General features: G+C 46.6%; 1 protein-coding gene across 1 annotated transcript in view; it reads left to right on the top strand.

Moving 5' to 3' along the window:
- LOC119180794 (QRFP-like peptide receptor) overlaps window positions 1–27,532 on the top strand; it is a 159,402-nt gene that overhangs the window by 107,759 nt on the left and 24,111 nt on the right. The window contains exons 2-3 of the mRNA XM_075875513.1: window positions 1,063–1,571; window positions 4,306–4,429. Of these exons, the coding sequence (XP_075731628.1) occupies window positions 1,162–1,571; window positions 4,306–4,429 (534 nt within the window). The 5' untranslated portion in view covers window positions 1,063–1,161. The remainder of the gene's footprint in view (window positions 1–1,062; window positions 1,572–4,305; window positions 4,430–27,532) is intronic.

The following is a 27,532-nucleotide window of genomic DNA, read 5'->3' as shown; positions in this document are numbered from 1 at the left end:
ATGGTGATCGACTGGGCGAAATTCTCGGAACATTCACGGGTACCGATGAAACCTGGGAAGCTGCACCCACCCAGCCCGCGGATATGCTGTAATTTCTCTGTGTGCTGCATAACTGCAACAGAGACAAGCTTTGTTTAAGAATGTTTGTTATAGTGCATTGACAGTGAAGCAATAGTAAATGGCATATATATATATATATATATATATATATATATATATATATATATATATATATATATATATATATATATATATATATTCACCCTTAGTGAGATGAATAGTTCGATGTGTAAAGAACTCACGCCATGTTAGCCATTGAGTGTTTAATAGTAACGCTTGAGCGCTTATTGTCGCCATGTGTTTGTAATTTTTTGGTCAATTTTGTCTCTATTTCGAAAATAATTTATTAAATAACTTGACAGAAAAAAAGACCGGTGGGGCCTAGTTGGTTAACGCAGTGCGCTGAGGAACATGGCATCGCTGGTTCGAATCCGCGGTGGATGTCTTGGAAATATTCTGGTTTTATGTTTATTTGTGTCCGTCATGTATACAAGTACACCCACTTATAATACGAGTGTTCTGGGCAGCAATTCCAGTCTCTTATTTGAGATGACTCTTATAAGCATGGTACCTCACATGCATTTTCTTATCAACTCGTATTTTACTGCAGGCAGACTGGTCTGGTGCCTTTGTCGCTTATATCAGTGTCTCTTATAAAGACGTTCAACTGTATATATGTATATATAAGGGGAGAGGACATGACGGCGATAGCAAAAATCAGCCGAGAGTGTTCACATGATTGCTATCGCACTCAGAATGAAATGAACAACTGGTGTGGACACAGTCAACACGAACATGCATTGCGTAGTTGACAGATTAGAGAGCTTGAGGAGATAACGTGGCCACAAAAAGCACAGGGCCAAAATGATTGGTGAAACATGCGAGGGGTATTTGCACTTCAGATGCCTTACATTCATACTGGTGCTGATTATGATGGCCATGGATATGATGCCAAGAGCTCTTGGAGATTAATTAAGGTCGTTCTCCCCCCCTTGTGCGCAGGACCCGTCGCCATGAAGACGATAGCAACCTTACCTCTTGCGTAACAGAAGAGGACAAGCAAAAAAAAAACCTCAGTTGAGAGCGACATCCACGCCCCTAATGTCTCCGGATGGAAGCAACGCGTCGGCAGACTTCTCGCAGATCTCCGACGAAGACGACCTCCCCGAGGACTATGACTACGAGGAGTCGGCGTGGCGATTCGACCTCGCCGACCTCATCCCGACGGCCGTCGTGTACGGTGCCACGCTCCTGTTGGGCCTCGTGGGCAACCTGCTCATAGTGTACACCGTGGCGCGTTTCCCGCGCATGCGCTCTATATCGAACCTGTTCCTCGCGTCGCTCGCGTCGGCGGACCTCCTGATTGTGCTGCTGTGTGTGCCCGTCAAGTTCGGCCAGCTGTTCTCGTACACGTGGACGCTGGGCGAGCTGGGATGCAAGCTGCTCCTCTACGTCCAGCACGTGTCCATGATCTGCTCTGTGCTCAATCTCACCTTCCTCAGCATCGAGAGGTAAGAAAAAAAAAAGCATGGTCGTTCATCTCATTAGCTTGCGCGGGCACGAGATGATATAAGCGTGCATTTGCTCGTTTAAATAGAAAAAAGTGCATGGTGTAAAACACAAACAACGCAAAATGTGAACTGAATTACAGTAAACGAATGCCTGTTTCTTCATGGGTGGACCGGGTGGCCTTGTTCATTGATGTTGTTGCGGTAAGTAGTGCGGACGCGGTAACCCTGAAATTTTGCAGAAGTGCTTAAGTACGCACTATTTTTAATACTGTTTTAATACGCATACCATTTATTACGCTTTTGCGCTGATTATTTTCGCATCGAAGGGACTACACAGTGATGCCCGGACAACTTCTTGTAAGCTGGAGCGCCATGGATATGCGCCTTTGTCACACTTTAAGGTCCCAGAGACGCCACTCGCTATGCTAACTTGGTGCCACAAATACAGCATTGGCAGTTCGGGTGTCTGCGTGCGAGAGTATGCCGCCTGGAGCCTAGTTGCGAGATAGGCGTGCTCTGATCTCTGTAACACGCCAGTGTTTTTAAATGGTCAAATGAACCTCCCCGATGTGAGCTCGCACTCTGGTCACACCGCACGAGACACGCGCATGCGTGGAGCTCACCATAAGTGTTGCGTTCAGTCGAAAGAAATGCGAAAGAGCAAGAATCTTGTCGAAGACAAATACCTGGATGTAATATGCCCACTGAAATAACGGTTCTGTGGTTGTCCTACTGACGATACAAAAGGCATATTCACTTCCATGGCGTACATATGCAACACCTTAAGTTTTGCAATACTCACGACATACAATGATGCGTTATTAGCTCGCTTTTGCGGCTTTGAAAATGACGTGGCGCTCAAGGGAAGCAACGGTATTACATTAAGAAATAGTGTGTTACTGCCGTGTGCTAACTTGGACATCTTTACTTGGGTCCAGCGATTCGAAACACCAACATTGAAACCTCTACTATAGTTCTGCATCATAAAAAGAAATGAAGAAGCCGAGAACTGTCCAGACAGGCAAGTCAAGTTTGTTGCTTCATGGACTACAAGTTTGCCAGCCAATGATTTTTTTTTTTAGCCAGAGATCGCGCGAACTTTTTCTTTAAATCTGTTAGTCTCTAAGCAATCCTTACTGACACGGTGTTCAAGAAACTGACAGAGTGTTTAAAGCCATTGTTTATACAGCTACACGAAAACTGAGACTGACAAGTAGCGAACGTAACAAAGAAATGCACGAGACAAAGTCCGTCAGTGCCCTCACCGTGAGCTGTCGTTAACAGGGCACCCTTTTATCGATAGGCTGCCATCGGGAGTGACATTCTCTGAGCGGTAACGTACTATCCAACATCCTTTAGAAACAGCGTATGCCTTGAGACCTATGATTACCTATCTTTTCTTTGTCACTTCAGGCGAGCGCAGGCCATCCCACTTTAGCGCCAAGCATCCACAATGCCCCCTTATTGTCTCTGCCATGTATTGTTAGTGACGTAAATACTCCGAACCAAGCATCGTCTTCTAGCGAGCGGTGGCCCTCATCAAGGTGGGTGGCTGGCTTGTCTGTTGGCTTTACGCTCACCTGAGAACGACGCGGGCCTGCGCAACTTGTGAACAACAAACTAATATTCGTTCACACTGAATAGTCTATAGGTCGTATCTTATTATATCTGAAGGTAAATGTTGTAAAAGTTTCTTCAAAGTTCGTTCCTCGCAGTGTCACCACATCAGAGAACACAAACTTTTTGTTCATCTTCTCTGAACACTTGATGACAGGACACAACGCCTGCTGCTAATTCCTGCATTTTGTATATCTAACCTTTACCGAGGGTTCCATTGTAGTCAAGTTCTTTGGTAACTTCATCTGTATATTTTATACATTGGTAATAACATGTTATCTGATAATTGATTGATCCATTGATCGATTGATCAAGCAGGACAGGAATATAAATGAATCGTACCTTATACATGAATAAAAGGGCTACCAAGGCTAAGAAGTAAATGCAGGAAATCTTGATTGCAGCCGTGTAAAAACACACATGTACTTTGGCCATACAGTTTCTAGCCATGTAGCAGTTCTATTTCTACATTTTACTTTTTTGTGGTTTACCACTCTTCCGAAGAACGATCCACCCATGTCATCACTGGCACCACCGGTTAAAACACAGTGGATGACATGAATAGAATTGAAGCCTTAACCATAGGCGAACAACGTGCAATAGTGAGGGGGGGGGGGGCGCCGTCTCCTTGGCCACCTAAGAGAGTGGGGTGCAAAGTTAGCCCGATACATTGATATTATAGGGAGGAGGTGCTGTGACTCTCTAGGGGGAACGCAAATCAGCCCCATACATTGACATAATAGGAAGGGGGAGGGGGGCTGCGTTGAACTTTCGCCCGACGAGCCCGACGAACCTTCGTAGTGCACGTAAGTGCAGCAAACCCAGCAGCCCGAACACGATGTGCAGCTGTGCTCAGCACCCACTGTTTGTAACGCGTGTAGTATGTACGACTTTACAGTTGCGCCAGACCAAAAAAAAAAAGCTTATAAATCATTCCCATTACCGTCCGTGTTACCATTCCGCTATTAGACACAGTGACCGGTAAGCCAGCCGTTGCATTAAACAAAACACGTGCCATAATAATTGGGTGTTGGTCAACGCGGGTTACAAACCTGATCTTGAGTAAGTCCTAATTCGAGTTGGTACGGAAATCAACCGACTCAAATCGTTTGCGCAGATACTACGCGGTGATTCACCCTGTACGCTCCCGCTACCTGTGCACCTTCAGTCAAGCCAGGAGAGTCATCATCTTCATTTGGTTGGCGGCCTTCCTCACCGCGCTGCCCATCATCTTTGTGCAGGTAAGCGCAGCAGAAGCAGGTTGCTATACATTTTCATAAACGCAGCGCTGGTCTTCTCGTACAAACGTTGGGCGACGCCTGTGATACCCTTCAACAGAGGCACAGAAGCGGTACCAAGAGGCCACGAAAATGTGAACACCCCTCTACCAACGACATATTTGACGCCCCCCTTTTAATTTCCCGCTAAGCAAGGGATTTTTAAAAAAGAGAAAAGAAGATAGAAGTGAACCCCGTAACTGTCTGCGTCACGGTGCGACACCTCGACAGTGGCTCACGAGGGATGGGGTTAAGGAGGGATTAAAAAGAATAGGGATAGAGCAGGGACAGAGAGACCCACGTACAGAAATAAGGAGACTATTGGAAAGATGGACACGGTCGCAGGAGTCCGAGAATGGGGCACCACTCGGCGAGAGCTTCACGGCGTCAGGAGATGGCGGAGGGCGAGCCGGTCGGCCAGAGCTGCGCTGTCGTCGGAGATCGTGGGGTCACAACCAGCCGGCACGAAATACAGGGAGCGAGTCCGCCGGCTAGGCACACACAAAGTCGAAATACAATGCATAAGTTCACCTCACTCCTATTTTAGTCACGCTGGTTCCAAGAAACTTTCCCTATCTTGACCACGCCAGTACGCTGAAACTTTCTGAAACCTTATATGGTGATACCTTGGTTTACGCAGACTAGAATTTAAACGATTTTTATCGCCCCGCCATGGTGGTCTAGTGACTAAGGTACTCTGCTGCTGACCTGCAGGTTGTGGGATCAAATCCCGGCGGCGGCGGCTGCATTTCCGATGGAGGCGGGAATGCTGTAGGCCCGTGTGCTCAGATTTGGGTGCACGTTAAAGAACCCCAGAAGGTCAAAATTTCCGGAGCCCTCTATAACGACGTCTGTCATAATTATATGGTGTTTTTGGGACGCTAAAGCCCACATATAAAAACAATATTTATCGATAAACACTTACGTAGGCAACGCCGTCAAAATTTATGACGTCACGGCTGGCTGGTGCAGAAACTTCAAGGAAACGTTGGCACCTATATTTTCTGTTAGCGCATTTTTCCGCTTACAAGGCATCTTCTTGGGACAAGCTTAGTACTTTCTGTATGATTGGCTTGTAATTTACTAATACAATAAATGCAGTTTTCCTCATTGATGGCCCTTTAAGCCTCAAACTTTCAGCCTCGCTCATTCCCGCACCCCGCGTTTTATTTGCGTCAGCTATGACGTCACGCATGATATACCTGATTGGCTAGATTTTTCAAAACTCTTAATAACGCGCCCATCTTGTTCTCGGCTATTCTTTAAATCTCACCTACGCACGCATGAGACAAATCGCTCGTTGCCCAATTTTCAACACCGATTTCGATGACTTCTTGATTATCCACTTCAGACGCCCTCCACGATCAGTACACCCGTTCTTTGTCGGAGATGCGATTCGAACGTGTGTGAGAGGGTAGGCGTTTCCGTGACGTTCCGTTATTGCTAAATACCTGACGAGAATTCACGACCAAATGAAAAAGCGTCGACTCTGAATTCTCGGCTGTCAGGCACTCCACAGTTTCCGAGTTCGTGCGTTGAACGTCTATATAAGCAATCTACCGTTATCTATGCGATTGTTCCCATTGGTTAAATTACAATCCCACTTGGTTGCAAGCGACGCTCATTCAACCTAGATGAAGGAACCAGACCTGCGTATGGATAAACATCTTTCAATACTACTGGGTTTTGGTAATAGACAGAGGATAATTTATTATTTTAATTTATTTTAAAATACCACAGCCCAATTGGGGCTATTGCAGGAGTGCTGTACAAAATTCCTCAGCAAAGAAGAGCAACTATATCACAACAATTTCCTCATAGATAAATATAGTCACCTCCTACACACAACCATGTACAGAATGAGAGAAAAAAATGGTATCACTCAAATGACTCTAAGAAATCAGATATATTCACGTCACGAGCAAATCCAGGTAAATAGTTCCAGTGAACAATTGTCCATGAAAAACAAAACAAAATTTTAACGTGTTAGTACGCACAAAAAATGGCTCAATGTTAATATTGTGACCTTTTATCGTTGGTGGAGCACAATAGCATACACAACGTAATTGTCATTAGATAACCGACATGACGGATGAACGTAAGAGTGCAATAGTTTCAGTGGGTAGATATCACGCCTATTATACAAAGGTGTTAATTTCAAAGATTTCATTTAATATGAGGGAGAAAAATTATGGTCGTAGCGATGAAATATTAAATCATGACATAACAAAAAAGTCCTCTTTAACGTATTTCAAATTTTTTAGTAATTTGTGAGGTAAATCAAGAATCTCTCCTGGCGTAAGCAAGGAGCAATCTTTTCGGTGGATCGCATTCTATATTCATCGTAAACGTAAGCATTCGTGTCTGATACTTGAAATACCAGTAATTAATTTGGCACTGACTGCAGTTTCGGAGGAAGGTACGCGATATTTTTAAGCTAGATATCAGCCACTTGCTGCACATTTATTTTCGATGCGCCTATGTTACCCGAGGACAACACGTGACAATCGATCACAGGGCATAGGTACACGGTTTGAGGTTGGGTGGGGTGACAAAGAACTCCCTTTCCTCCCCCAATTACTTTAAAAAGGGTGCAAGGTCTGCCCCAAATCTTCACTCGCTCTGGCCTGACTTTTAACTGTATATATCGAGAATAGTGTCGCAGATTTTAAGTGCGTTGCACATTTAAAGATACAGCGTCTCGTCCATCCGTGCTTATGATATGGCGTTATCACGCTCAGGGATCATTACAGCCTCAAAGAAGGCTGGCAATACTCGAAATTCGGTAAAAATAAACGATCATACTTTAAAATTATATAATTGGCAGATAAAACTATGAAGTAGTTGCAATAACTGATGCACAATTACGGGAATTCCCCGGAAACGTTGGCTCTTGTATACACGCCGTCCTAGAGATTGCCACCACGTCGACAATCGCACGATTTCTCCTTCCAGCGGGGTTTTTCCGGCGTTCGTGGGACGAACTTCAGCGATAGATTATTCATACATCCTTCAGAGACTTAACAGTGCAGCGGGATGCGCTGGGTGACATTGCTTGATTGAATGATTTGTGGGGTTTAACGTCCCAAAACCACCATATGATTATGAGAGACGCCGTAGTGGAGGGCTCCTGAAATTTGGACCACCTGGGGTTCTTTAACGTGCACCCAAATCTGAGTACACGGGCCTACAACGTTTCCGCCTCCATCGGAAATGCAGCCGCCGCAGCCGGGATTTGATCCCACGACCTGCGGGTCAGCACCTTATCCACTAGACCACCGTGGCGGGGCATGGGTGACATTGCTAAGCACTTCGTCAGGTTTCACCATGGTCAGGTTGCATATTTAGCGCAGGATTTAGTATTATAACCGATCGCTACAAAAGAGCTACGGGAGCGCCGGATCTGATTTGTAACGTCCTTTTATATTCAGTGGTCATAGCATTACTACCACGGCCGCTCGATTGAAACAAGAGAAAAGGTACGCCGCGTGGCGTGCCTAGAGAACAGCGGGAGGTGCGTAGTAATTGATTGCCGCTTCGGCGCCGGTGGCAAGCCCATCCCATATACAGCGCTCTTAGGCATGCTCATATCTGGCGGAATACAACGTCTTGCGCACGCCACAACCCCGGAGTTTTTTTTAAAGACGATAGTCTTTCATGGAGATAGTCTTTGGCGGAAATATTTTGGTCTGTCTGTCTGTCTGTCTTTGTATCTGTCTGTCTGTACAATTGTCTGTTTGTCCACCCTTAATGGTACCTCAAATGGCCGACGTCATCCGCAGCACCCACCAATATTGCTCAAGGTTCAGCACTCATACTTGTGCGATTGTAAATTAAAAACAATTATTGCGCATATCTGAGGTACCATGCCAACACTTCGATGTTTTGTATGTGGGCCTTTATACTAGAGAAGGCACACACAAGTAATTCTAAGATTTGTAGTGTTTATCACGCTGCGCTGACAGTGCAACGCGATGCTCAAAAAAAAAAAACAAGTGTTACCAACGCTTTGCAAAGACAACACAGTGGTGGCACCTGCCCGTTGCTTTGCGTTCTACACCTTATCACCTCTGAGAATGGCACCCATCTTTCTCCGCGGGTGCGGATGCCTTCCTTCGTTTTCGAAGATAACTAACTGCCAGATAGCGCTTGTGTCTAACGTGCCTCGATGCGCTCGTTCGCCTCGGCTGCACGCTCGAGGCACTCTAGCGCATTGCCTCCACAATACCATTCACCGATTTTCTTGCGCAGAAGATCAAATAAACGTTTTGTTCACTTTCTCCAGACTCAACGCTATCGTCTTTCGACGACATTGGCAGAGTAACATGCAGATCCGGGGCCAATTTTTTTTCTGACTTTCTCTTTTTTTCTTCCGAATTTGCGTGGATCAAGAAGGATGGGTGGCAACGTACTCGCTTTACGTCTACTCGCGCCAACATGGACGGATCTGTCAACACAGCGTTCACGCTCGTGCCCATGTGCTTCAGCACGGCCAAATACTAGCCACATGCGCCCGACCATTGCCTGATCCGGCCGTTCACCATCCCACTCTTTTCGTTTAGTAAGTGATTCTTATAAGAAAAAAGAAAGTGCGACTCGTAACTGTATCTGCTAAAGAGGACACCTCAACGGGTCAGCACAAGGATGAAGTAAAGGGAATAAAATATCTGGCCTTCGCATCTGCTCTGGCATCATGAGGGACCGGTCAGGGGTCTGAAAAACACCACCCGCGGGTTGCATGCGGCACACGGAGCTAGTTTTGATTGGCCCAGAGAGGCTCGGCTCTGCGTCGACGGGCTGCTATAGAAGCACATCCTAACTGCTTGTGCGAACAAGTTGTCTCTTCGGGCTAAAGATGAACAAATGCAGTTCATGATGAACACTGAGAAGTTAAGGGGGGTATTTCTTAACTCGTCACCGCTAATGTTTGCGAGGCTTCAAGCCAGTGTATTTCAAGCTCTACCGGTTATGTTGTGCTTCATAAGACTGAAGGTTTATGGCTTTGCAAAACGGTATTTGGATTATTTTCCCACGTATTCCGATTAACAACGGCTTACTTATTCCAATAAGAGACACAGAGGGAACTGCTTTCAATCATTCTTTTTTTTCTTGTGATGCACTCCGTATGGTCATTATACTCTTTAAACTAACCGTGGAAGAAAAACTACACGTCAGCATCACTATCCGCAAATTTCAGTCATACTGCAAATCGGTATCGATATATTTCTCGAGTAATGACATCAAATCCCTTTCCGGAAGGATCCATATGACCTAGCCGTAATTTTGTTTTTTATGAAACACCCTCCTCCCCTGCTTCAACATTGTTTCCTTTCCCGACCCTTGCTGTACAAAATTTTGAGACTGCGGATTGTTAAGTGTGGTCACTATGAGACCTTGCTTTAGGTTATGACTCTACCACAGTTGTCGGTCGAAGTATATCTTTGATAAGTTGTGTTCAGATCCGTGAAGCGGCGTCTTGTGTTCCGCGTGATTAGGGTAGGCTTGTGAACACTATGTTGGCTGTCACGCTAAGAGCATGGCCTCTGAGACTGCATGCCCACAAATGCGCTATCTCGGAGGCTATGCTAAAGGCAACGTTACTAGAACCAGGTCAGTTTCGAAGCTCCCCGTAGGTGCGCGCTCTCCGAAGTGGCTGTGGCGGCCCACGCGAGAACTAGTGGCGCTGCTGTGGCATTTTGCTTCAAGCCACAAGCGTCGTCTGCTGCAGCGCGAGTGATTCACGTTGTCGTCGCAGCTGATCGTCAGTCGTGATAACCGAGATTCACCATTGACACTTGCGCGGTAAACTCAACTACTTCAAAAACGAAAACTTGTAAAACATCCGTTCTATAATCACTACTAAAATTCAGGAGCCTTTTACATCAGGAAACTAATTATCATTTATTTCTTTACTTATTTATATAGCGACAGTCCCCGGAACACTGTTTTCGGGCGGAGTCGGCTGGGCCTAAGAAGCTTCTGTTGGGCGCTAGTTCGTAATACATTAGAAAAATAAACTGCGTGAAACAGGAGATGCCAGAATAGAAGTGGCGTTTGGAAAAAAAGTGCTTAATGATTTAGAGGACGAGTTGTTAGTATGCGATCGTCCTTCTATTCTGGTGACTCATCTTAAGCGTAGTTTATTTGTGTAATCAGCTGGGCATCTTTAACGTTCTTTCCAGTGTTCGTCGGCCTGTAAAATTTCCCAGCCAAATGTCCACTGTGCTATAATGAAAGCACTTTTTAGAAAAACAGTTTGCTTGAGGTGGCATTTTTTTATATTGCGTAGTTATCAGCCATCATTCTCGCGAGAGAATTCTCTCATGAGGGTATTAAAAAATGGTAGTTATCATGGCAACTCTCGCGCGAAAGATGGCTAAAGTATTAGCCATCTCTCGCGAATAGTTTCGCTGGGTTATTGCCGATCGCTCGTTACTTTAGTGATGTCATAAATGAAAGCCTTAGCAAATGAGGAAGCTCAGCTAGGGTATTTTCGATTCCCTCACTCGAAACTGCAGTGGAAAGCTTTCGCTCAAGAGCCAAGATTTCCTCATGTTTCTTCCCAGGCAGCCGCATGTGCAAACCTCTTTGAGAGGTTGTGAACCTTTTGTTTTCCGGTTTTCACCACCTTTTCAGACTTCGTGGCTCGCAGTGGCCTCCGTAAACCTAGTAGGCCGCTTTGTTAACACTGTACAGCGTTTATTATGAACACTAATGGTTGAGGGCACAATCTATAACTGCCATCTCGTTGAACAGTAACAGTTTTCTGTAGTACCCGCTCTTGGTTCAAGACTTCTGCAGTGGAAAACACCGCACGTCATCCTTAACACGGCATCATCGAATAATTCTTGGCTCCTGGACGCGGAAGGCAACGAGAAGTTCATCGCTTCATTGAGCGCGAACGGTGTAGCTGACGAGACGCCTGATCTGCCCGGAGATGCGTCGTCGCTAGAATCACTCGACCGACTTCATGACCATGACAGCCCTATTTCCTTTTCTGGCATGAGCTCATCTCTTGCACGTTTTTTTTTTTTTGTGACCTCCTTGATCTTGTCGTCACATGTGCCTTCGATATGCGCTCTGGCAGACCGGGAAAAAGGCAAGGTAATGTCCCTGGCGCTAGGACCCATTTTCCTCGAAGTGGAAGTATAATTTCATTTCCCATTTATAATGTGCTTATGATATTTGACATTATCGTCCGCCTCAAAATGTCACTCACTTATATTGGACTTGTGAGTGAGCCAGCCATCCTTGCGGCACAGCACCTGTGCCCATCTTTAACGCGATAGCGTTAAAGAGGTCGTTTCGCAGAAATTCTGGCGTCAGCGTCGGTTTCTTTGGTTGTGAACGAAAAATAATCATCTTGGGCCTGACCGGGAAATTGAGAAAGATGCAAATATAAAAAATTCCAGGTCTGATTGGAGGTCGAACCCGGGCGGTTTGCGGGCAGAGCGGGTGTTCTATTACAAAGTCACACGTCTGCTCTTTAGAACCTTTTTATTCAGGAATAAACAAATACTTATTCATAAAAACCACATTGGTCTACTCGCACGACTTTGATGGTTTAAAAACGCTTCATTTTCACCGATTCATCGAACACCTTCATTCAATTTGGAGGTTAATTCAACGCTATCTTGCACGCATGCTACACATTCAATGATGTTTCCCGTGCCGGTTTTGCTTTAGGATCCATGTGCCTCAAGACCATGCGTTTTATCCAGAGACTGCAAAGGCCATGTAATGACATCATATGATTTGGAAAAGCACCCTCATTCTGTATTGAAATATAACGTGTTCGATGAAGTGTTACGGAAGATATTTCTTCGGGGTCCTTTATACCACATCCCAAAAGAATATTGGATCCCAGCACTCACTCACAGCATGTTCAATCGTTTCCGGTTCGTTACACCAACGCCTCCTAGAAAAATTATGCCTGGAACGTGAGCCGCGAACGCGCCGTCACACTATCGTATTTTACCCTCCCCCTCAGGTACGGAGGCGGATGCCTGTGGCGGTCACCCCCTGCGAACACAGCAATGCTCTCACAGTTGCCTACGGGCAGCTGTGAAGTCATGTGACAGAGTGGTACGGAGGTGAGCGGTCCCACGCGGCGGACGGTCGCAACACGTGGTAGGAGGCATGGCCTCCAAGACTGTGCTGGCAGCAAGCTCTGAATTGAAGAGAGAGCGACGTTCCAGGCATAGTTTTTCTAGGAGGCGTTGGTTACACAGAGTGTAGTTTGCGTCCATGCAGGCCATAGCCCGTGCCCCCCCCCCCTCCCCGAAATTTTTTTCGCGATAGCATAGATAACAACAAATGACCATATCAAGGGGGGTGCCTTGCCCGAAATGAAGCATGTGCCCCCCCCCCCCCCAACTCCCCCCTCGAAAAAAATTTCTGGCTACGCTTTGCTTGACTCGAGTAGATGCGCTGGAAGCAACAGTACCTTCAACCAGTAGTGAGGCACGACCCAACATCAGCCTTCCAACACTCGTTGAAGGGCGCATTTACTCCCCACTCTGCCTCCCCCCCCCCCCACTCCGCGACGCATTTGCTCGAGTTCCCAAGTGGGAAGATGCGGATGGCTTTTTTTAAAAAAACTCATCGCTATCCCAGGGTGGTTCAAAGAAATAATTATCGATGTCACTTCCATAGCCGCTTTTGCGGCCCGGAGCACAACAATAAGGCATTGTTTATTGTTGTCCCTTGTCACATGTTAGTACTCTTTCGTAAGAGACGACAGTTCACTAAATAATGGCGCGAAGAAGCAACCGAGCGCCGAAAACGTGTTGTCGTGTCTAAGCAGCAACATGCACGCTCGTCGCGACGCGCGGCGTGGTTTGAAGCAAGACTGGTGGCAAGAAAGGGAAGTGTGACGGGCGAGGGTGGAGGGCTGCACGAATTCACAATGAAAGATGGCGGTCACACCAGATGGCACCACCTGCGCAACAGGTGCTTGCGGCGGCGTTCGCTTGCTTTGCGTACTAGCCGCTACACATTAGTTTCACTTGTTTTAAACAACCGCTCACACACCGCACCAATGCGTTTTAAAGCGCTACGTGTTTATTTCGCTAAGAAGAATGTGTTGCAAGTCCTGAGTGGTGTTAAGCGACGAAAAAAAAAAAGCGAAATGCTTTTATTTCTGACGGAACCGACACGTCTCACGGACCTGTTCAGCGCCTATCCTGTGTAGTTATCATCGCGTTTCGTTCTTTTTTCGCTGTTTTTACTGTTTAATATGCTGCAACTGAACGAAATCACTTGCTCGTATACATAGCTGACTTTAGTAGTCCCTTGGTGAAATGTAAACTCTTTACAAATGAAGTGTACGGCTTTTCTCGATCTCCCACCCCCGTCCCGTCGCCCACCTTTATTTTTTGCACTTTAAAGGGGTTCCCTACAGCGTGAATTGCATATTCTGGCATCGTTCCCTTGAAAAACTTCGACAGGAGATCGGGATGCCACGGCTGGAGGCAATTTTGTACATTGGACACTTTCTTACTTGAGCAATTGTTCTCTCTAGGCTAGGACAAATTATTTTTGTTAAGTTATGGCCTTAGATGCGTAATAAATACACGCAAGAGAAGTGATAAAACGTGTTTATTTACGACACATCTGTGATAACATGCATCTGGCACAAATTTGTTATCACATACTTTCCTGTTACGCGAAGAAGTCAGATTAGTTGCACCTTCTCAACTTCAAGTTTTTCTGGCGCTCCCTTTGGACACTCCTATCTTTAAAGATTTTGTCCAGAAGTGCATACGCGTGAGCATAAAAAACTGCACTACTTTAGCAGTCAGTTCCTTGGTGTGAATTTCACAGCCAACTCTATCCAGCTTGATTCCTTCCAAGAACTGCACGAAATCATGTATGCTGAAGGAATGCAATTTTTCATTGAAAAAAAAAACAGAAAGTCAAAGCATTCTCGAAGGTTTTCACCAGTCTGGCCAGATTTTCACAAGGATAAAGTAAGCCTCCTTTGTCAAATTCACTCACTAACTCACTGTTCGGTGTGACAAAGGCACCTGATTCCTTGGTGGCAAGAAATTTCCACCAAGAAATCTGCATTCAGCAGCTTTTTCTGAGCCGTGCGTAAGCCGCGGCGTGCGTTAGCGGGCTTTTTTTTTTTGGCGATTGGACACGCCCCCGTTACACCGCTTTCGCGACAATTGGTTTTGCAGCAGTTTTCTGGTGTATTTGCAATGTATGCAGGAGCCACCACTCTCACACACACATGTACACTTGGTGGAAAAGTAATTGCCAGCAAAGAATACATATGGTCCTCACTTTGCCGGTCTGATGCCACAGCCTTGACACAGTAGAAGTGCATGTGTGCTGTCGAGCACCGACAGTGCGTCTTCCTGCGACGAAACTGTACACTGCGAATGAACTTTACCCCTCAGGTACACAAAGCAACACAATGAGTTCTGCTCGCAGCTATTAGCTTTGAACTTCCCCAGCTTGGGCAGCAAAACGTGGTCAACTTGCTAGCCCTCGAGCTGACACACACCGTACAACGCAGAGTCAAATTCACTGCCAAACGTTGACTTGTTCCATGTTTCGTCAGGTAGACGGAGATTCACACACACACACACATTCAACTTCGACGACAGCGTCAACTGCGTGAGATGTTTCGACCTCAGGAATATCGGGAATTTCGAGCTCTTGTTGCTGCACGAGTACTTCGTCCTCTTGTTCGCTGACCGAGTTGCGCTTTTGCCGTTTCGTAGCAAGTCCGTGCTGCTCACATATATTTCGGTCCTCTCTTTTCACAGGTGCTTTTTTCGTAAAGTACTTCGGTGTGTCCGGGAAACCCGTAGGCAAAGCGTCGTCCGACAAACTCTGTCGATCACGCGTGGTATCTCTACAACCTCACCGTTTACAACGTGTCGGTATGTTCCTCCAATGAAGCTCTCGTCGAAGTGCCGCTCGCATACGACGCTGTCTGTTGTCAGTTCTTTGTCCCTAATATTACGAGCCCGTTGCTGACGTCTCGAGGGATCCTTCGGGGCCTTAAAGACCGATAGCTTTTCTGAGCACGATCGACACCCGCCTTTACAGCCAGGCACGAAGCATGTACTTGAACGGCTGGACGGCATGGTCAACAAACTGACCATGCGCTGGTTCGCAGAACACGTGGCCAGACAAACAACGACGGCGAAGCATCCGAACGAGGCAACGGCACAGCACAGAGAGAGCGAACGAGCCCACAAATCACGTAGCTGAAGCAAGCACAGCGAGCATGGATGGATGGATGGATGAATGTGGCTATACCCTTTAGATCGGGTGGCGGCTCACGCCACCTAGCCGTAATACTTACTGAATAACCACTAGATTTATCTTTTTTTTTCTTTAAATATTGAAGTTCAGGACTGGTACTTTGCAGTGAAAGGTTTAATTTTCACTCGTGCGTTAACTTTAACCGTAAGTCAGATAACCCTTTTCTAGTTAATCCTACCCAGTTAAAGTCTATTTTGTCCTCCCTGTCCCTAAGCCCCAGCGCTTTGAAAAACTCTGCGCCATCATCCTGAACTATAGGATGAAGCCCTTTACAGAACAATATCAAGTGTTCGGCAGCTTCCTCCTCCTCTCCACACGCAATGCATACCGCGTCTACCCCTTCGTATTTTGCCCGATATGTCTTGGTTCGCAATACTCGCGTCCTGGCCTCAAACAGTAGAGAACTACCCCGAGTATTATCTTAGCTCCTTTCCTTGGCAATTTCCTGCTTCAAAGTTCGATAGATCTCTAGTGCGGACTTCTTAATCATGCCAATTCTCCACATATCGGCCTCAGCTTCCTTCACCTTCTTCTTAACCGATAATTCTTTTTTGTTTGGCCCCCTGCTGTTTTCTAAGTATTTACCAGTCAATTTTGTGGTTCGCTTCCTCCATTTTGTATCGACATTCTTCATGTACAAGTAGCTGAAAACCTTTCTAGCCCAACGCTCCTCCTTCTTTTCTCTCAATCGCTTCTCAAATTTTATCTTGCTACTAGCTTCCCTGCCCTCAAATGATGTCCATCCCATATCACTTTGTACTCCCTGATTTGTTGTATTTCCGTGAGCTCCTAAAGCAAGCCTACCCATTCCACATTGCTTAATTTCTAATCTTGCTTGAACTTCTGATCTCATTCACAAGACCGCATTGCCGAACGGCAGACCAGGAACCATGACACCTTTCCATATTCCTCTCACAACATCACACCTAATGTAATTCCACAGTGCCCTATTTTTCATCACTGCTGTATTTCTGTGACCTTACGTCGTCGCGTATATTTCGTGTTCCCTTATGTACTCGGTCCCATTGCTTATTCATACGTCCAGATATATGTATTTATCTGTTATCTCTAGCGTGACTTCCTGTATCCTAAGCTCACAACCTTCATTACATTAAATATCATGACTGCTGATATTTCCTTACTGCGTCTGAAATCTAACCTATTTCCCTCATTACCGCAGATGTCCATCCATCTCTGCAAATCTTCCTTGTTGTCGGCCATTAGCACTATATCATCTGCGTACATTGATGCTGGTAGTGCCTGATCAATGACTTTTCCATGTTTGACGAAAGAGAGGTTGAAGCCAAGTCCACTTCCCTCTAATTTGGCCTCTAATCCTTGTAGGTGCGTCATGAATAATAAGGGTGACAGAGAGGACACCCCTGCATAAGCCACCGTTTCACCTCTGTGGGCTTGGATACCTGTTTTTCCCACTTTATAACTACCTTGTTACTTTTACAGATTTCCTTTAAAAGATTAGTGACTCCATCTTCCACGCCCAGTATGTCCAGTATTCCCCACAAGTCCTCTTGAACCACGCTATCGTACGCTCCCTTGATATTCATAAATGCTAGCCACAGGAGCCTGAGTTTCTTTTCTGCTTTTCGATGCACTGCGTCAGTGAGAACAGATTGTATTCCAACCTCCTGTGTTTCCGAAACCCATTTTGCAGTTCCCCCAGCACCCCCTCAACCTCTATTCATGCCTGCTGTTTTTCCTTTATAATCTGCATCGCCAGCCTGTAGACCACTGATGTCACTGTTATAGGACGGTAGTTGTTTATGTCAGCGTTGCACTTTCCTTTATAGATCATGCTGATCCTGCTAGGCTTCAATCCATCGGGGACTTCACCATCGATTATTGTTCTGCTCATTGCCTCTTTCAAAGTCCGTTTAGACTTCGGACCCAATGTCTTTATCAGCATATTTGGAATGCCATCTGGGTCTGTTGATGTACTACTTGGAACCCTCTTCTCAGCCCTTTCCCACTCTTGTTCTGGAAATGGAGCCATTGCGCCACTTGATCCATTCCTGTCTATTGTGGTGCATAAGGCACTTCTTTGTTGAAATTTTTCTATCACCCTTGTTCTCATATATTCAATAGCTTCGTCACCTTCTAGCCTAGCACGTTGCGCTGTAGTTATAAACATCTGCTCTAGGCTTGTTTCATTTCTCAGGGCGTTTAGATGGTTCCAAAATTTCGCAGCTGCCTTTCTGAACTTTTTATGTACTTCTGCGAGCCATTGAGCACCCTTTCTTCTAATCTTTTCTTTGATCAGGAGGGATGCTTCTCTTCTAGAGCTTAAAAAGATGTCCCATTTTCTTTCAACATCATCTGTCGGGTCACCCCACTGCTTAGTATGTCTGTATTCCCTAGAGGCTTCCTGACGCTTTGCTATGGCTCTCTTAACCTCCTCATCCCACCATTTCTTGGGCTTGTGTCTTCTTTTCCGGGGTGACTTGTAACGTGCCTTAGCAAGCTCTAGCTCAAACAGTCTAATTCGATTTGTGTATGTCCACACTGTTTTATTATACTCAATGATTACTTTCTCAATTGGTTTAGTAGCAATTTCTATTTGTCTTTCTGAAAAGCACCTGTTGCTACGGCAGCGCCCCTTGCGACGGCCAGAATTTTCACTGCGATCCGCGTGCCCCTCTTTCATGGCAATAATGCAGCGCGCGTCACACTTTCCCCCTCTAGCCACCATAACAAGACGGAACAGCAGCGTCATTAGTCCACGCGTCAGCCGCTCGTGCCGGCACGCGCACGGGGCTGCGAAACTGACCTGGTTCTAGAAACATAGGCTTCTAGGGCACGGTGTTGTAAGACGGCTCAAGGGACATGCGGGTTTTAACGTCCCAAAACCAACTTATGATTATGGGGGACGCCGTAGTTGAGGGCTCCGGAAACTTCGACCACCTGAGGTTCTCTAAACGTGCACCCAAATCTGAGCACACGGGCCTACAGCATTTTCGCCTCCATTGAAAATGCATCCGCTGCAGCCGGGGTTCGATCCCGTGACCTGCGGCTCAGCTGCCGAGCACTTTAGCCACTAGACCACCACGGCGAGGCGTGAGACTGCTCGTATTCGTTCGTTGCGCAATGCGCGCCTCGAACGAGGAAGTGTCGTTGCGACACGCTGCGGAATGCGCTGCCTTGAGATGTGCCGCACGAGCGCTGTGTGGCAGCGGCGGCATTTATTCGAACCACAAAAGGCGTACGAAGAAAAAAAGGGCAGATCCCACGTACAGTGGGAATCGATGATATGCGACGCTCGAATGAGAGATGTTGATATCTTACTTCAACCTTACGAGGTGGAGTTAAATGATGCCGTACATGACTTTCGTGTCATGATCATTATGTTTGGATATCTCGTTTACCTTCCTCATCTATCCACGTCACGTGATACCAAATTTAGTACATGTGGAGCTAGCGAAACGGCTACGAGGACGCTATGAGCGTGGTATGTCGTCATGTTCTTACATGACACGCGTGTCAGGATTATCGTGTTTGCACCAGTCATTACATTTCGTCATCCATTGACGTCGCGTAACACGAAATTTTGTGTATGCGGAGCTAGCGAAACGGCTACGAGGACGCTATGAGCGTGGTATGTCGTCATGTTCTTACATGAAACGCGTGTCAGGATTATCGTGTTTGCACCAGTCATTACATTTCGTCATCCATTGACGTCGCGTAACACGAAATTTTGTGTATGTGGAGCTAGCAAAACGGCCGCGAGGACGCTATGAGCATAGTATGTCGTCATGTTCTTACATGACACGTGTGTCAGGATTATCGTGTTTGCACCAGTCATACATTTCGTCATCCATTGACGTCGCGTAACACGAAATTTTGTGTATGTGGAGCTAGCAAAACGGCCACGAGGACGCTATGAGCATGGTATGTCGTCATGTTCTTACATGACACGCGTGGCAGGATTATCGTGTTTGCACCAGTCATACATTTCGTCATCCATTGACGTCGCGTAACACGAAATTTTGTGTATGTGGAGCTAGCAAAACGGCCGCGAGGACGCTATGAGCATGGTATGTCGTCATGTTCTTACATGACACGCGTGGCAGGATTATGGTGTTTGCACCAGTCATACATTTTGTCATCCATTGACGTCGCGTAACACGAAATTTCGTGTATGTGGAGCTAGCAAAACGGCCGCGAGGACGCGATGAGCGTGGTATGTTGTCATGTTCTTACATGAAACGCGTGTCAGGATTATCGTGTTTGCACCAGTCATACATTTCGTCATCCATTGACATCGCGTAACACGAAATTTTGTGTATGTGGAGCTAGTGAAACGGCCGCGAGGACGCTATGAGCATAGTATGTCGTCATGTTCTTACACGACACGCGTGTCAGGATTATCGTGTTTGCACCAGTCATACATTTCGTCATCCATTGACGTCGCGTAACACGAAATTTTGTGTATGTGGAGCTAGAAAAACGGCCGCGAGGACGCTATGAGCATAGTATGTCGTCATGTTCTTACGCGACACGCGTGTCAGGATTATCGTGTTTGCACCAGTCATACATTTCGTCATCCATTGACGTCGCGTAACACGAAATTTTGTGTATGTGGAGCTAGCAAAACGGCCGCGAGGACGCGATGAGCATAGTATGTCGTCATGTTCTTACACGACACGCGTGTCAGGATTATCGTGTTTGCACCAGTCATACATTTCGTCATCCATTGACGTCGCGTAACACGAAATTTTGTGTATGTGGAGCTAGAAAAACGGCCGCGAGGACGCTATGAGCATAGTATGTCGTCATGTTCTTACGCGACACGCGTGTCAGGATTATCGTGTTTGCACCAGTCATACATTTCGTCATCCATTGACGTCGCGTAACACGAAATTTTGTGTATGTGGAGCTAGAAAAACGGCCGCGAGGACGCTATGAGCATAGTATGTCGTCATGTTCTTACACGACACGCGTGTCAGGATTATCGTGTTTGCACCAGTCATACATTTCGTCATCCATTGACGTCGCGTAACACGAAATTTTGTGTATGTGGAGCTAGAAAAACGGCCGCGAGGACGCTATGAGCATAGTATGTCGTCATGTTCTTACGCGACACGCGTGTCAGGATTATCGTGTTTGCACCAGTCATACATTTCGTCATCCATTGACGTCGCGTAACACGAAATTTTGTGTATGTGGAGCTAGAAAAACGGCCGCGAGGACGCTATGAGCATAGTATGTCGTCATGTTCTTACACGACACGCGTGTCAGGATTATCGTGTTTGCACCAGTCATACAGTTCGTCATCCATTGACGTCGCGTAACACGAAATTTTGTGTATGTGGAGCTAGAAAAACGGCCGCGAGGACGCTATGAGCATAGTATGTCGTCATGTTCTTACGCGACACGCGTGTCAGGATTATCGTGTTTGCACCAGTCATACATTTCGTCATCCATTGACGTCGCGTAACACGAAATTTTGTGTATGTGGAGCTAGAAAAACGGCCGCGAGGACGCTATGAGCATAGTATGTCGTCATGTTCTTACGCGACACGCGTGTCAGGATTATCGTGTTTGCACCAGTCATACATTTCGTCATCCATTGACGTCGCGTAACACGAAATTTTGTGTATGTGGAGCTAGAAAAACGGCCGCGAGGACGCGATGAGCATAGTATGTCGTCATGTTCTTACACGACACGCGTGTCAGGATTATCGTGTTTGCACCAGTCATACATTTCGTCATCCATTGACGTCGCGTAACACGAAATTTTGTGTATGTGGAGCTAGAAAAACGGCCGCGAGGACGCTATGAGCATAGTATGTCGTCATGTTCTTACGCGACACGCGTGTCAGGATTATCGTGTTTGCACCAGTCATACATTTCGTCATCCATTGACGTCGCGTAACACGAAATTTTGTGTATGTGGAGCTAGTGAAACGGCCGCGAGGACGCTATGAGCATAGTATGTCGTCATGTTCTTACGCGACACGCGTGTCAGGATTATCGTGTTTGCACCAGTCATACATTTCGTCATCCATTGACGTCGCGTAACACGAAATTTTGTGTATGTGGAGCTAGAAAAACGGCCGCGAGGACGCTATGAGCATAGTATGTCGTCATGTTCTTACACGACACGCGTGTCAGGATTATCGTGTTTGCACCAGTCATACATTTCGTCATCCATTGACGTCGCGTAACACGAAATTTTGTGTATGTGGAGCTAGCAAAACGGCCGCGAGGACGCGATGAGCATAGTATGTCGTCATGTTCTTACACGACACGGGTGTCAGGATTATCGTGTTTGCACCAGTCATACATTTAGTCATCCATTGACGTCACGTAACACGAAATTTTGTGTATGTGGAGCTAGTGAAACGGCCGCGAGGACGCTATGAGCATAGTATGTCGTCATGTTCTTACGCGACACGCGTGTCAGGATTATCGTGTTTGCACCAGTCATACATTTCGTCATCCATTGACGTCGCGTAACACGAAATTTTGTGTATGTGGAGCTAGAAAAACGGCCGCGAGGACGCTATGAGCATAGTATGTCGTCATGTTCTTACACGACACGGGTGTCAGGATTATCGTGTTTGCACCAGTCATACATTTAGTCATCCATTGACGTCGCGTAACACGGAATTTTGTGTATGTGGAGCTAGCAAAACGGCCGCGAGGACGCGATGAGCATAGTATGTCGTCATGTTCTTACACGACACGGGTGTCAGGATTATCGTGTTTGCACCAGTCATACATTTAGTCATCCATTGACGTCGCGTAACACGAAATTTTGTGTATGTGGAGCTAGCAAAACGGCCGCGAGGACGCTATGAGCATAGTATGTCGTCATGTTCTTACACGACACGCGTGTCAGGATTATCGTGTTTGCACCAGTCATACATTTCGTCATCCATTGACGTCGCGTAACACGAAATTTTGTGTATGTGGAGCTAGCAAAACGGCCGCGAGGACGCGATGAGCATAGTATGTCGTCATGTTCTTACACGACACGGGTGTCAGGATTATCGTGTTTGCACCAGTCATACATTTCGTCATCCATTGACGTCGCGTAACACGAAATTTTGTGTATGTGGAGCTAGCGAAACGGCCGCGAGGACGCTATGAGCATAGTATGTCGTCATGTTCTTACATGACACGCGTGTCAGGATTATCGTGTTTGCACCAGTCATACATTTCGTCATCCATTGACGTCGCGTAACACGAAATTTTGTGTATGTGGAGCTAGCGAAACGGCCGCGAGGGCGCTATGAGCATGGTATGTCGTCATGTTCTTACATGACAGCCGTGTCAGGATTATCGTGTTTGCACCAGTCATACATTTCGTCATCCATTGACGTCGCGTAACACGAAATTTTGTGTATGTGGAGCTAGCGAAACGGCCGCGAGGACGCTATGAGCATAGTATGTCGTCATGTTCTTACAAGACACGCGTGTCAGGATTATCGTGTTTGCACCAGTCATACATTTCGTCATCCATTGACGTCGCGTAACACGAAATTTTGTGTATGTGGAGCTAGCGAAACGGCCGCGAGGACGCTATGAGCATAGTATGTCGTCATGTTCTTACATGACACGCGTGTCAGGATTATCGTGTTTGCACCAGTCATACATTTCGTCATCCATTGACGTCGCGTAACATGAAATTTTGTGTATGTGGAGCTAGCGAAACGGCCGCGAGGACACTATGAGCGTGGTATATCGTCTTGTTCTTACATGACACGCGTGTCGGGATTATCGTGTTTGCACCAGTCATACATTTCGTCATCCATTGACGTCGCGTAACACGAAATTTTGTGTATGTGGAGCTAGCGAAACGGCCGCGAGAACGCTATGAGCATAGTATGTCGTCATGTTCTTACATGACACCCGTGTCAGGATTATCGTGTTTGCACCAGTCATACATTTCGTCATCCATTGACGTCACGTAACACGAAACTTTGTGTACGTGGAGCTAGCGAAACGGCCGCGAGGGCGCTATGAGCATGGTATGTCGTCATATTCTTACATGACACCCGTGTCAGGATTATCGTGTTTGCACCAGTCATACATTTCGTCATCCATTGACGTCGCGTAACACGAAATTTTGTGTATGTGGAGCTAGCGAAACGGCCGCGAGGACGCTATGAGCATAGTATGTCGTCATGTTCTTACATGACACGCGTGTCAGGATTATCGTGTTTGCACCAGTCATACATTTCGTCATCCATTGACGTCGCGTAACACGAAATTTTGTGTATGTGGAGCTTGCGAAACGGCCGCGAGGACACTATGAGCGTGGTATATCGTCGTGTTCTTACATGACACGCGTGTCAGGATTATCGTGTTTGCACCAGTCATACATTTCGTCATCCATTGACGTCGCGTAACACGAAATTTTGTGTATGTGGAGCTAGCGAAACGGCCGCGAGGGCGCTATGAGCATGGTATGTCGTCATGTTCTTACATGACAGCCGTGTCAGGATTATCGTGTTTGCACCAGTCATACATTTCGTCATCCATTGACGTCGCGTAACACGAAATTTTGTGTATGTGGAGCTAGCGAAACGGCCGCGAGGACGCTATGAGCATAGTATGTCGTCATGTTCTTACAAGACACGCGTGTCAGGATTATCGTGTTTGCACCAGTCATACATTTCGTCATCCATTGACGTCGCGTAACACGAAATTTTGTGTATGTGGAGCTAGCGAAACGGCCGCGAGGACGCTATGAGCATAGTATGTCGTCATGTTCTTACATGACACGCGTGTCAGGATTATCGTGCTTGCACCAGTCATACATTTCGTCATCCATTGACGTCGCGTAACATGAAATTTTGTGTATGTGGAGCTAGCGAAACGGCCGCGAGGACACTATGAGCGTGGTATATCGTCATGTTCTTACATGACACGCGTGTCGGGATTATCGTGTTTGCACCAGTCATACATTTCGTCATCCATTGACGTCGCGTAACACGAAATTTTGTGTATGTGGAGCTAGCGAAACGGCCGCGAGAACGCTATGAGCATATTATGTCGTCATGTTCTTACATGACACCCGTGTCAGGATTATCGTGTTTGCACCAGTCATACATTTCGTCATCCATTGACGTCACGTAACACGAAACTTTGTGTACGTGGAGCTAGCGAAACGGCCGCGAGGGCGCTATGAGCATGGTATGTCGTCATATTCTTACATGACACCCGTGTCAGGATTATCGTGTTTGCACCAGTCATACATTTCGTCATCCATTGACGTCGCGTAACACGAAATTTTGTGTATGTGGAGCTAGCGAAACGGCCGCGAGGACGCTATGAGCATAGTATGTCGTCATGTTCTTACATGACACGCGTGTCAGGATTATCGTGTTTGCACCAGTCATACATTTCGTCATCCATTGACGTCGCGTAACACGAAATTTTGTGTATGTGGAGCTTGCGAAACGGCCGCGAGGACACTATGAGCGTGGTATATCGTCGTGTTCTTACATGACACGCGTGTCAGGATTATCGTGTTTGCACCAGTCATACATTTCGTCATCCATTGACGTCGCGTAACACGAAAGTTTGTGTATGTGGAGCTAGCGAAACGGCCGCGAGGACGCCATGAGCATAGTATGTCGTCATGTTCTTACATGACACGCGTGTCAGGATTATCGTGTTTGCACCAGTCATACATTTCGTCATCCATTGACGTCGCGTAACACGAAATTTTGTGTATGTGGAGCTAGCGAAACGGCCGCGAGGGCGCTATGAGCATGGTATGTCGTCATGTTCTTACATGACACCCGTGTCAGGATTATCGTGTTTGCACCAGTCATACATTTCGTCATCCATTGACGTCGCGTAACACGAAATTTTGTGTATGTGGAGCTGGCGAAACTGCCGCGAGGACGCTATGAGCATAGTATGTCTTCATATTCTTACATGACACGCGTGTCAGGATTATCGTGTTTGCACCAGTCATACATTTCGTCATCCATTGACGTCGCGTAACACGAAATTTTGTGTATGTGGAGCTAGCGAAACGGCCGCGAGGACGCTATGAGCATAGTATGTCGTCATGTTCTTACATGACACGCGTGCCAGGATTATCGTGTTTGCACCAGTCATACATTTCGTCATCTATTGACGTCGCGTAACACGAAATTTTGTGTATGTGGAGCTAGCGAAACGGCCGCGAGGGCGCTATGAGCATGGTATGTCGTCATGTTCTTACATGACAGCCGTGTCAGGATTATCGTGTTTGCACCAGTCATACATTTCGTCATCCATTGACGTCGCGTAACACGAAATTTTGTGTATGTGGAGCTAGCGAAACGGCCGCGAGGACGCTATGAGCGTAGTATGTCGTCATGTTCTTAGATGACACGCTTGTCAGGATCATCGTGTTTGCACCAGTCATACATTTCGTCATCCATTGACGTCGCGTAACACGAAATTTTGTGTATGTGGAGCTAGCGAAACGGCCGTGAGGGCGCTATGAGCATGGTATGTCGTCATGTTCTTACATGACACGCGTGTCAGGATTATCGTGTTTGCACCAGTCATACATTTCGTCATCCATTGACGTCGCGTAACACGAAATTTTGTGTATGTGGAGCTAGCGAAACGGCCGCGAGGACGCTATGAGCATAGTATGTCGTCATGTTCTTACATGACACGCGTGTCAGGATTATCGTGTTTGCACCAGTCATACACTTCGTCATCCATTGACGTCGCGTAACATGAAATTTTGTGTATGTGGAGCTAGCGAAACGGCCGCGAGGACACTATGAGCGTGGTATATCGTCAGTTTCTTACATGACACGCGTGTCAGGATTATCGTGTTTGCACCAGTCATACATTTCGTCATCCATTGACGTCGCGTAACACGAAATTTTGTGTATGTGGAGCTAGCGAAACGGCCGCGAGGACGCTATGAGCATAGTATGTCGTCATGTTCTTACATGACACCCGTGTCAGGATTATCGTGTTTGCACCAGTCATACATTTCGTCATCCATTGACGTCGCGTAACACGAACTTTGTGTATGTGGAGCTAGCGAAACGGCCGCGAGGGCGCTATGAGCATGGTATGTCGTCATGTTCTTACATGACACCCGTGTCAGGATTATCGTGTTTGCACCAGTCATACATTTCGTCATCCATTGACGTCGCGTAACACGAAATTTTGTGTTGTGGAGCTAGCAAAACGGCCGCGAGGACGCTATGAGCATAGTATGTCGTCATGTTCTTACATGACACGCGTGTCAGGATTATCGTGTTTGCACCAGTCATACATTTCGTCATCCATTGACGTCGCGTAACACGAAATTTTGTGTATGTGGAGCTTGCGAAACGGCCGCGAGGACACTATGAGCGTGGTATATCGTCATGTTCTTACATGACACGCGTGTCAGGATTATAGTGTTTGCACCAGTCATACATTTCGTCATCCATTGACGTCGCGTAACATGAAATTTTGTGTATGTGGAGCTAGCGAAACGGCCGCGAGGACACTATGAGCGTGGTATATCGTCATGTTCTTACATGACACGCGTGTCAGGATTATCGTGTTTGCACCAGTCATACATTTCGTCATCCATTGACGTCGCGTAACACGAAATTTTGTGTATGTGGAGCTAGCGAAACGGCCGCGAGGACACTATGAGCGTGGTATATCGTCATGTTCTTACATGACACGCGTGTCAGGATTATCGTGTTTGCACCAGTCATACATTTCGTCATCCATTGACGTCGCGTAACACGAAATTTTGTGTATGTGGAGCTAGCGAAACCGCCGCGAGGACGCTATGAGCAA

Source organism: Rhipicephalus microplus, chromosome 10 (genome assembly GCF_043290135.1).
Source record: "Rhipicephalus microplus isolate Deutch F79 chromosome 10, USDA_Rmic, whole genome shotgun sequence".
NCBI lineage: Eukaryota > Metazoa > Arthropoda > Arachnida > Ixodida > Ixodidae > Rhipicephalus > Rhipicephalus microplus.
Note: the sequence above shows the minus strand (reverse complement) of the source record. Positions and strands in the feature narration are given on the sequence as shown.